This window comes from Microtus ochrogaster (assembly GCF_000317375.1).
Source record: "Microtus ochrogaster isolate Prairie Vole_2 chromosome 14 unlocalized genomic scaffold, MicOch1.0 chr14_random_2, whole genome shotgun sequence".
Taxonomy (NCBI): Eukaryota; Metazoa; Chordata; class Mammalia; order Rodentia; family Cricetidae; genus Microtus; species Microtus ochrogaster.
The window spans coordinates 12934949-12946339 of NW_004949097.1; the positions used below are offsets into that span (position 1 = coordinate 12934949).

The window sequence follows — 11391 nt, forward strand, 5'->3', positions numbered from 1 at the left end:
GAGGGAGGGAGGGAGGGAGGGAGGAAACCTAAGCGAGACACCTAGATAACTACCATATGTTCACTCTTACATGCAGAGCCTAGCTTTTAATGTTTGTATGTTGCTGTAATGTTGTTTTAGTTACTACTTTTTGTTTTCTAAAATGTTCTACAGTTCCCATTAATCCTTTTGCAACAGCCAAATTCTAATCAAGCTGCTGCCGCAACTGGAACAGTTGCAGTCAAGGAAACCATGAAGCTGCTTCTAAGAGTTCACTTGGAATGGAGCGCTAAGACACCAGTTAGTCAGTCACCTTGCATCGTCTGGGTGTGGCTCTAAGAGCCACATTCACTCAACATGGGACTTCCATAAAGGTAATCAACACGCCACCAGTAAAACACTGCACCATCCACAATAGGACTGCCGCAGAAATCTATGAACAAAGAACATTTAGTTCTTCTGAACTGGTTTGAGAACGCCATCTTTCATGGTTAATTGCCAGGGTCTCCTGTCAGCACGTAGAAGTCACATTGCAAAACAAAACTCAGATAATTGTTCATCACAGATCCCTCAAAGTTCAACAACAACAAAAACCCATGGGGGAGCTGGAAGTGATCTTCCGTGACACACTGAGTATAATTCTAACATTATTACCTAAGACACAAAGTAACCTGCCCTCTTAGGTCACACTGTCTTCATTTTTTTTTTCTTACCTCGGAACTTCTTGGGTGGGTTGGCAAGGTCCCCTGCCTCTGGGTGCACCACGCAGCGGTCGTCCACCAGCCTAGAAGGAAGGAATGTTTACACTGTTAGCATCATCACACTCAGAATCCACACTCCACACAAGGACACCGGGGAAATATTTACAGTTGGAATACTCGGAAACTGTTGATTCATAAAAAGATCTGGTTGTGGAAAGAACAGGAAGCGTTAAGTGGTAGGGAACCTATTAATTCGGCTATGATATGACCTTGACAGCCACCAAGAGTAAAGGGAAATGCCCTGGCCCTTAGGATGTTGTGGAATAAGCACCAGCCGATCATCAAGGTTACATATATATATGATAACAGGCCTAGAATGAGGACAGCCAGTGTTCCTCCAAGCATGGGGAGGGGAAGGGCTCACAAGATCCCACCCTTAACTTGAGAGCTTTTAGCAGATGATAGCTGCTGAGACCTAGAGTCATTTTTATTCAGAGGTGCAGCCTAGCAGGCTGCCCCTGCTGGAGTAGATGGCCCACACTCTTGTACAATTAATGGGAAGCACTAATTGCCTTAGTAGGTAATAGGAGGATGGAATAGCATTGGGCAGAAGACACAGAGACAGACAGACGTGAGGGGAGGAGCTAGGACAGGCTATGATCTAAATATATTGCATTTGTGTATGAAATTGCCAAAGAAGAAATAATTTAATATGTACATGTACATATCCACACACCTCTACATATGTACATATAGAAATACAGAGGACTGGAGAGATGGCCCGAGAGGCTAAGAGCACTTACTGCTCTTGTACAAGACCTGGATTTGACTCCCAGCACCCTCATAGTGACTCACAACTATTTGTGACTCCAGCTCTGGTTGTGGCAAATCTGACGCCTCTTCTGGTACACTCAGGCTCCTGAACACACACGCACAATACAAACACTCTGTAGCATATACATACACATAAAATGAATAATTTTTAATGAGACACAGCAAAATATTAAGAGTGGTCAGGGGCCAGATGTGATGGTGCATGCCTGTTGGGGATATTATTTTAAGGTGTTTTGCTTTTGTTTATGTTGCATTTTTTAAACTCTGTGAAACTGTGATACTTTGCCAGTATCACAGCATCACACCTGATGGTCTAATAAAGATCTGAACGGCCAATAGCGAGGTAGGAGGGCAAGTGGAGCTGGTAGGCGGAGAGAATAAACCAGAGGAGAAAACCGGGAGAAGGGAGAAGGGATTCTGGAGAAGTAGCCTGAAAAGGAAGAGGACTTCAGGGCCAGCCATCCAGCTACACAGCAATGCATGGAGTAAGAGTAAGGTTTAAAGAAGAGAACAGGAAAAACACAGAGGCCAAAGAGTAGATGGGATAGTATAAGTTAAGAAAAGCAGTCAAGAAACAAGCCAAGCTAAGGCTGATCACTTATAAATAAATGTGTAATTCATTTGGGAGCTGGGTGGCGCCCCCCCCCCCAAAAGAGTCCAAAGAGTATAACACCACATTACTATACACACCTTTAATTCCAGCTGTTGGGAAACAGAGGTAGCTGGAGCTCTGTGAGTTTGAGGCAAGCCTGGTCTACATAGAGAGTTCCAGGACAGCCAGAGCTACATAACAATACCAAGTCTCCAGAAGAAAAAAATAAAAGCTGTCAGATTAGCCCCTGATTTTCGGAGCCTCTCACTCCTGTTTAGGTGACTATGTGGGTGTGGCTCTAGGACCCACTCAGGTGGTCAAGCATATGAGCATGAGGTGGTCATGACACTCAGCTTCCAGCCTAACGTTGGTCACCCACCATCCCATGAAAGAAGGGTGAGGCTAACTACCTGGTGGCAGTGCTAGGAGGGCTAAGCCTTCAACCGCCGTTGCTGACACGTTCTAAACCCTTCCAGAAGCCCGAGAGCCTGTTTTACTCCCCACAGCGTGCTGCTTCAGAAAAGAGTGGAGCACACAGCAGGAGCTCGCGAGAGCCGCCTAAGTAAACAACTCCCTCCTAAGCTACAGAAATACGTTGAACCTATTGAAAGTTTTATGAGTGTTTCTAGGACAATCCCAAGAGGGGGCGGCTGCACACCCTCTTCTGCTCACAGTGGAGTCTAACTCAGATGGAGTGCCTGACCTCTCCCAGTCTGGCTGGCAGCGTTGCCATAACACCATGAGGATGTGCCAGTTAGATGCACACGTGGAATCCTCCCGGAGGAAGGTGTGCAAGTGGCGGCTAGCCTTCTCACCCTTTCTCATCCTGGTATTAACCAGAATCTTCCAAATGCATCATTTCCATTCACTTTGCTAAAAATCACACAAAAGTTTAGTTTCTGATTTCTTAGTTACCAAAATAATCTACTTTTTAGACCATCAGATTTTTTCCCCTATGAGATCAGATTTCCATGGGGCGGAGGGGGGGGGGATGATCAAGCAGTAGCGTGCATGGGTAGAGATATAATCCATGTATATTGATTATGGATACCTATCTATGCATATCATTTATACTGGTTACTACCATGGTTGACACAAGCTGCCGAGCAGGCAGAAGCACCTGTGGGGTCTTTATATGGTGCTTTCTTAGAAATGGGAAGTTGAGCCGGATGGTGGTGGCATACGCCTGTAATCTCAGCACTTGGGAGACAGAGGCAGGTGAATCTCTGTGAGGTTGAGGCCAGCCTGGTCTACAAGAACTAGTTCCAGGACAGGCACCAAAAGCTACAGAGAAACCCTGTCTCGAAAAACTAAAAAAAGAAAAAAAGAAAAGAAAAGGAAAAGAAATGGGAAGTTGGATCGCGTCAAGAGGGAGCAACCCTAACTACTTCCCAATCTGACTTGAGTTCCTGACATTGAATTGGAAAGGCTTTGAGAAGCCCTGAGCAGATCACAGCATTAAACAGAATGCTGAGAAAGAAAGAACAGGGTCTCTGAGGAGCCAAGACCTGTTTATAATTCAAAACATAACAAAAAAAAAAAAAAACAGTCCTACTTAGGACACATAAAAATTACAGAGGTGGCATGACACCCTGCTCAGCTCCGTGCCTGCCAGTCTGAGCTGAGTGCCATAGAACTAACTCCTCCCCTAATCTCAGTGCTGAGCCCTAGAGGGAAATGGGGATGAAAGCAATTAGCCAGCTCACAGGGCGTGTCAGTAAAGAAGGTCTGGGCTCCGCTACCCAGGGTCTCGATAAAACCCGAAACCTAAGGAGCTGCCCAGCTCCTGAGAAACTGATCACTTCATCCCAAGAGTTAAAGAAACGGAACTGAGTTTGGAAAGAACCGAAGAGAAGAGGAGTGAGGTGAGCATCAGTCTGTCTACTCTAAGACGCACTCAACCAAAGATGTTAAAAAACCCTGCTGGTCGGCCATTGTTACTATGTTAATCTGCGGATTGGCCATTGTTACTATGTTAATCTCCATGAAAGTGGGGGAGCTTTCCATCTTCCGTGTCTTCTTCAGTTTCCTTCCTCAAAGACTCCAAGTTTTCATCACATGGGTCTTTCACTTGATCGGTTAGAGTTACCCCAAGATACTTAATATTATTCGTAAAAGAGGAATGCAAGGGTCCCCCAGAGAGGGGAAATAGAATAGACTCCGCTGGTGGCCTGGGGCCAGTGGGGTGGGACACAGGACGGATGAGGTGTTGAGGGTGAACGAGTAGAAACCTAGTGCAATGGGAACTCCATGGATACTCTCGTACCCCTAGCAAAGATTCCTCGTAAGGGGGGACACAGAGCCTGAACTGGCCACCTTCTGTAACCAAGCAAGGCCTCAAGTGGAGGGACCGGGACACCAACCCAGCCACAAAACCTTCAACCTACAATTTGTCCTGCCTACAGTGTTCTGGGACCGGAGCCTAGCAGAATCGTCATGAGAGAGGCCAGAGAGACTTCACCCGGCAACTGATGGAGAGGGTGTAGAGTCCACAGCCAAACATTAGGTGGAGATTGGGGAGTCCTGCAGAGGAGGGGGAGGAAGGATTGGAGGAACCAGAGGGGTCAGGGACACCACAGAAACACGGCCCACAGGGCTCGCAGAGATCAGGGAGCCTGAAGGGATCTGACTGAGGTCCTCTCTATATAAATGTTATGGCCGAGTAGCTTGGTGTTCTTTAGTGGGGCCAGGAGTAGTCTCAAACTCTTTGCACACCCATGGGACCCTTTTCCTGCTACTGGGTGGCCTCCTCCAGCCCTGATGCGATGGTATGTGCCTGGTCTTATTGTAGCTTGTTATGCCATGCATGGTTAATGTCCCCCGGAGGCCTGCTCTTTTTTGAGGGGAGATGGAGGGGAAGTGGGTCTGGGGGAAAGGTGAGGTGCAAGGAAGAGATGAGAGGAGGGGAAGGGAAAGGAGGGAAGGGAAGGGGAAAGGAGGGAAGGGAAAGGAAGGGAGGAGGAAGGGAAAGAAAGGGAGGAGGAAGGGAAAGAAAGGGAGGAGGGAGGGAAAGGAAGGAAGGAGGAAGGGAGGGGAGGGGAAAAGAAGGGAGGGGAGGGGAGGGGAAGGGAAGGGAAGAGAAGGGAGAAGAATTGCAGTCAGGATGTAATATATGAGAGAAAGAACAAAAGCCTAGCAGCCTGGGGCTGGAGCGATAGCTCCATGACTAAGCACACTGACTCTTAGCAGAGAACTAGGGTTTGATTTACAGCACCCACACACAACTCACAGCCATCTGTAACTAACATCCCAGGGGACCCGCAGCCCTCTTTTGGGCTCTAAGGGCCCCAGAAACATATGTGGCACACAGATATATATATATATATATACATATATATATATATGTATATATATATATATATACATGCAAACATTCATACACATAAATAACTAAATAAAACTGTTTTAAAAAAATTAAAGTCGAGCATTGTGCACCCTGCTGTTGGCGTGTCTGCTCCCAGGTGTGCAGTCACCCGAGCAAGGTGAGCAGTCAGGACGGTGGCTTGCTTGTGATAGTAAGCTGGAGGGGTGGAGGAGGGATGGGAGAGGAGGAAAAAGGCAATAGCGAATACATATGGAGATGCCACGAATCCAATACTTTATATGCTTCTTAGTTAGGGTTACTCGTCCTACCACAACCAGAGTCGAGCTGAGGAAAAACAGGTAGAAGGGGTTTGTTTATTTGGCTTACACATCTACATCATAGCCCATCATTGAAAGGAGTCAAGGCAGGAACCTGAAGTGGGAACTGATGCAGAGGTCATGGAGGTGCTACTTACTGGCTTGCTCCCCAGGGCTTGCTCAGCCTGCTTTCTCACAGGGCCACCTGCCCAAGGTTGGCACCACCCATAATGGGCTGGGCCCTCCCACATTCTTAAGAAAATGCCCTACGGGCTTGCCTACAGCCCAATCTTATGGAGGCTCCCTCCTCTTCAATGGCTCTAGCTTCTGTCAAGGTGACATAAAACCAGTCAGCGCATATGCTAGCCCAGAAACTTAATTTAAGCTGAGTGTGTGGGTGCCGAAAACCTCGCTGTTCAGACTAGATGTGTAATACTGCTTACTGAAATGATTTTACGCATTTTATCAGACAGTTGAACATCAGTTCCTATCTGTAACATATTAGAATGACTTGGCTTATAAAACACAGCAATGCACAAGTCCTTATAATTATATAAAACCTAACAGATGATAAAAGATTTCTCTTGTGAACACAGCAGACTCCATGGTTTGCACATCCTGACCCCATGGCTCAAGTACAGTGTAAATTGACGTGCTTAGGGTTTCTGTTTCGTTTTGATTTTTATTTTTATTTTTTAAGTTCTCTTAACTTACACTGAACTTGCATCTAACTAAAAAGAAACCCCATGCTCACCGTCCTCAGAGGACTAGGGTCCCCCGTGACGCCAGCACACCTGACACACTGCTGTCCAGCTGTGGCACACTCCGAGCTGCTACCTTTCCACACCGCCCTCTCACTGCCTCTGTCCAACAACAGCGGTGCCAGCCGGGCGGTGGTGGCGCGCGCCTTTAATCCCAGCACTTGGAAGGCAGAGGCAGGCTGATCTCTGTGCGTTCGAGACCAACCTGGTCCTCAAGAGCTAGTTCCAGGACAGGCTCCAAAACCACAGAGAAACCCTGTCTCGAAAAAAAAAACAATAGCAGTGCCTCCGGACAGCAGAGGCCTGAGTGTAGGAACTGATAGTTCTATGGATCACAGAGGCAAAGAAAACAGAGTGCAGAAGATAAAAATGGGGTTGATGAGACTACGGGAAGAAAGATAAAGCAGCAACCAAAGACTAAAGATTGACACTGACTCACCCCCGAGGAAACCATGTATCTGACATCATATATTCTAGACAGGGACAACACAAGAGGACCTCCAAAAGCACCCGGCCAGCAAGAGCGCCAGGACAGAACAAGGCAGAACATTAAGGAGCCCAGGAACTTTCCGTCCTGGAAAATCTTCAGAGCCCTGTGGTTGGTGGCAAGGTCTGGAGTCAAGCACCTGCCCCTCCCGTTCATTCCCTTAGCCATGCTGCCGTCCTCACAACAGCTAAGAACATGAGACGCAGCTATCACTTCCTGGCTGAGCAGACATAAAAGGGAGATATTCTGAGAGGAAATAGTTGGCAAAAGAAGTTCCCTGGCCAGAAAAACCTCTGGCAGCTGCACAGCGATTCCCACAGTCATTACAGCGCAAGAGGCTACGTGTGTTTCCAGAAAGTTGGACAGGATGGAAGCGGCCTCATTAAAGCTGAAACAGGTGACTGCTTCTGAGTCAACCCGAGACCAGGGCACGTCTAGGAAGTGTCAGAAAGGGACGAGCTGTGAAGACAGACGCTTCCCATCCTCGTGTAGCTCAGCAGTGCGGGCACCAAACTTCCAGCATTTTCCAACAGCTAAATGTAAACACACGTGATCAGAAAGAAAAGGTTGTCATCCCAAGGACACACCTCAGATTGGCGAGGAAGTAATCCAAAGGCATTAAACCTCTTTTTGGGTCTGGCTTACCTCACTCAGGTAGTGTTTTCTATTTCTGTCCATTTGCATGCAAAACTCAAAAAGTCCTTGTTTTTTACTGCTGAGTAGTACTCTAATATGTATATATTCCATACTTTCTTCATCCATTCTTCCACTGAAGGGCATCTAGGTTGTTTCCAGGTTCTGGCTATTACAAACAATGCTGCTATGAACATAGTTGAGCATATACTTTTGTTGTATGATAGGGCATCTCGGGCGATGAAAGCAGACAGAGACAGAGACCCAAATTGGAACACCAGACTGAAATCCCAAGGTCCAAATCAGGAGCAGAAGGAGAGAGAGCACGAGCAAGGAACTCAGGACCGCGAGGGGTGCACCCACACACTGAGACATTGGGGATGATCTATCGGGAACTCAACAAGGCCAGCTGGCCTGGGTCTGAAAAAGCCTGGGATAAAACCGGACTCGCTGAACATAGCGGACAATGAGGACTGCTGAGAACTCAAGAACAATGACACTGGGTTTTGATCCTACTGCACGTACTGGCTTTGTGGGAGCCTAGGCTGTTTGGATGCTCACCTTACTAGACCTGGAAGGAGGTGGGAGGTCCTTAGACTTCCCACAAGGCAGGGAACCCGGACTGCTATTCGGGCTGATGAGGGAGGGGGACTTGATTGGGGGAGGGATATGGGAGGCGATGGAGGGGAGGAGGCAGAAATCTTTAATAAATAAATTTAAAAAAAAAACAAAAACAAAGGCATTAAACCCTTTCTAAAGGCCTAAAGGCAAGCTTAGTGAGGTGGGCCTCTAATCCCTGGAGGTAAAGGCTGGTAGACCAGGAGTTCAAAGTCAGCCTACTTGATGGTCCCAAGGACAATCTGAGCTTACTTGCTTACGTTAGACACTGTTTCAAAACAAAACAAAACAAAAATTATCTCAAGTGTTCCTTATGAGCCAAACCCTGTCCCAGCTTCTGGGGCCACAGTGACGAGCAGAGGCATATCTGGAGGTCAAGAGGGTTTGAATCTTTTTTTTTTTTTTTAAGTTTTGTAATTCTTAACACAAATTTAACCTTTTGACCTCAATGAAGAGCCAAGAGGGGCCCCCTCTGTTTGGCAGGCACAGAACCTCACAGCACAGTCACAATTCATCACAGAGCTGGCTACTTTCGTTGGGTTTTCCTCTGGAAGTAAAACCAGCAGCTCAAAGTGGGCTGCCTTGGCCCTGTGTAGATGGAGGTCTCAGATATCAGCGCTTCAGTAAATGGTACTGAGAAGGCAAGGCAGAAACTCTTGCAAGCACACATGGGTGTGTGGATATGAAGGAATGGAAGAACCATACCATTCTCTTCCTAAAAGAAGATCTTTCTGTGGTCTGAAGGCTCATTGCTACCATCTGTACATAGATTTATGCATGCTCATCGTCTCTCTTTATTTGAAAGTCTCCAAACATATGTGTTTCTTGATTTTTATTTATGTGGGGAGGGGAGCAGAGACTGGTCAGCCCAGGCTAGGTTGGCCTTAAACTCACGACCATCCTGCCCCCCGCCTCCCAAGGGCTGGGATTAGAGGCTGCACTGCCAAGCCCAGCTCCACGTTATAATTTAATACAACTGAAAAAACCAAGGCACAGCATGGAAAGAGTTAAGGACTCTAAAGGGTCCCAGGCCTGGCCGTGATGAAAGGCCTCTTAGAAGTTATAGAATTCCCCATCGGAGAAAGATAGTTTTAGGAGGACAAGGTGAAGGGCAGCGCTGGTGTCCCTCTGGCCTGAGAGCCTTGCCTACCCTGTCCCCAGAAGGAACAGAGTCTCTACCCCTGCTGGTTCCTCTCTGTGCCGGCACCAAACAGATTCCTCTGGTAAGGAAAGAAAACAGGAAACACCACTCTCCCTTCTTTTCAAAACAGCCTCAGGGAAACGCAGATTCCAGGCTCTTCCTGCCTGGCTTCCTAAGTCTGGGCTCCTAAAGGCAAATTCACTTTCAGAGCCAACGAATCCTTCAGCCACCTGACGCTGAAGATCCAGGATTCCAGGGCACAGGAGAACTACTTTTGATCTTACCAGTTAATTCACTGATACAAGCAAGCACCTGGCCTTCGCTCTTCTTTTTTATTTATTTATTTATTTACGATTTCTGTCTCTTCCCCACCACCGCCTCCCATTTCCCTCCCCCTCCCCCTCCCCCAATCAAGTCCCCCTCCCTCGAAAGCCCAAAGAGTAGGATGGCTCTTCTTTATAAGGAATCTGCCTCCCTAGGAATAACAGCATTTGAATTTGGTGGCTGAATTAAGGTTCCCATCACTGTGATGAAACACCCTGGCCAAAGCAAGCAGGGGAGGAAAAAGTTTACTTGTTTCCACATCACTGATCTGAGTAAGGGAAGAAGGACAGGAAATCAAACAGAGCAGGAACCTGGAGGCAGGAGCTGATGCAGAGGCCATGCAGGGTGCTGCTGACTGGCTTGCTCCCCAGGGCTTGCTCAGCCTGCTTTCTCACAGGACCACCTGCCCAAGGTTGGCACCACCCATAATGGGCTTGGCCCTCCCACATTCTTAAGAAAATGCCCTACGGGCTTGCCTACAGCCCGATCGTGTGGAGGCATTGCCTCATTTGAGGTTCCCTCCTCTCCGTTACAGCTTCTGTCAAGTTGATAGAATCATCTTCTACCTTCTGGAGACGTGAGCAGAAAGCACCATCCCTGGAGACCATTCGCGCTCCGTAACCAAATCTTGTAATACATGTGCGTATCATTTTATCTGGCCTTCATATTTCCTGGAGGGGAGTGTGGGATTACACACGTGTGTGTTTCATTCTGGCCTCCATCACCTGGCTTCCTCCAATGGCTTTCCGAGACAGGTCTCTCACCGCACCTGAAGTTCATCAGCTAGGTTAGACTAGTTGGTCATCAAGCCCCAGGATCCTCCTGTGTCCATCTGACACATCCGTCAGCCCAGTCCTGAGCTTACAGCTTTAACGAGAGTCCTCATGCCCTTTTTACCCCTAGCCGGCTCTCCAACCCCTCGCATTCCCTTCTTTTCAATGAATTTTTTAGATTTTAATTTAAATACAATTACAGCCCTTTCTCCCTTCCCTTTCTTCCTTCCGGACCCCCAAATCCCTTCCCTCCAACTCCTTCTAAGACATGCCACTCCCAAATTGAGAGCCTCTTCTTCTCCAACTTCTGGGATTACCTATGTATATATGATATCAATGTACAAATATATGAATACAACCAGCCAACCCTGATTCTGTTGTGTGTGTGTATGGTTTCAGGGCTGACTTCTTTGTATTGAACAATTAGGGAGCTCAACCCAGGGAAAGGCCCACTCTCTCTCATCAGTCATGGCTGCCTTTACTTCAGTAGATTTTGAACTAATAATATACGTCTTAAAGCTATCTTCTTTGAGCAACTGTTTTTAAAGTTCCTTGGCCTTATCACTAGGATTTCTTACCAAAATTCTAGTTTAAAAATGGAAAGCCCTCCGTAGTCACCCACATCACAGGCGCTCACCAGGGACAAGCGGATTCCACGACAGAATCAACCCTTCTGCTAAATCAATACTTGCAGCCTTCCTCATTTAAGATGTTTTAACTTTGGGCATTGAGTCATAAAATTATCCATAATTATAAATTGAATGCGAAAATACATGCAGTAGACGACAGACAAGTCTTCAACCATGGGTTTGTAAATTGCACGCTAAGGACTTTGTCACTGAAAGGCCACAATCGCAGAAGCTGGTGGCATCTCCCACCAGGAGGCACAGGAACTAACATGAAGGGGAAGGAGGAGGGGGAGGAGGA

At 47.2% G+C, this 11391-nt stretch overlaps 1 protein-coding gene across 1 annotated transcript in view; it reads right to left on the minus strand.

Annotated features, from left to right (window-relative positions):
• Positions 1-11391, minus strand: part of Itpr2 (inositol 1,4,5-trisphosphate receptor type 2) — a 408993-nt gene that overhangs the window by 379036 nt on the left and 18566 nt on the right. The window contains exon 2 of the mRNA XM_005364599.3: positions 693-763. Coding sequence (XP_005364656.1) covers positions 693-763 — 71 coding nt within the window. The remainder of the gene's footprint in view (positions 1-692; positions 764-11391) is intronic.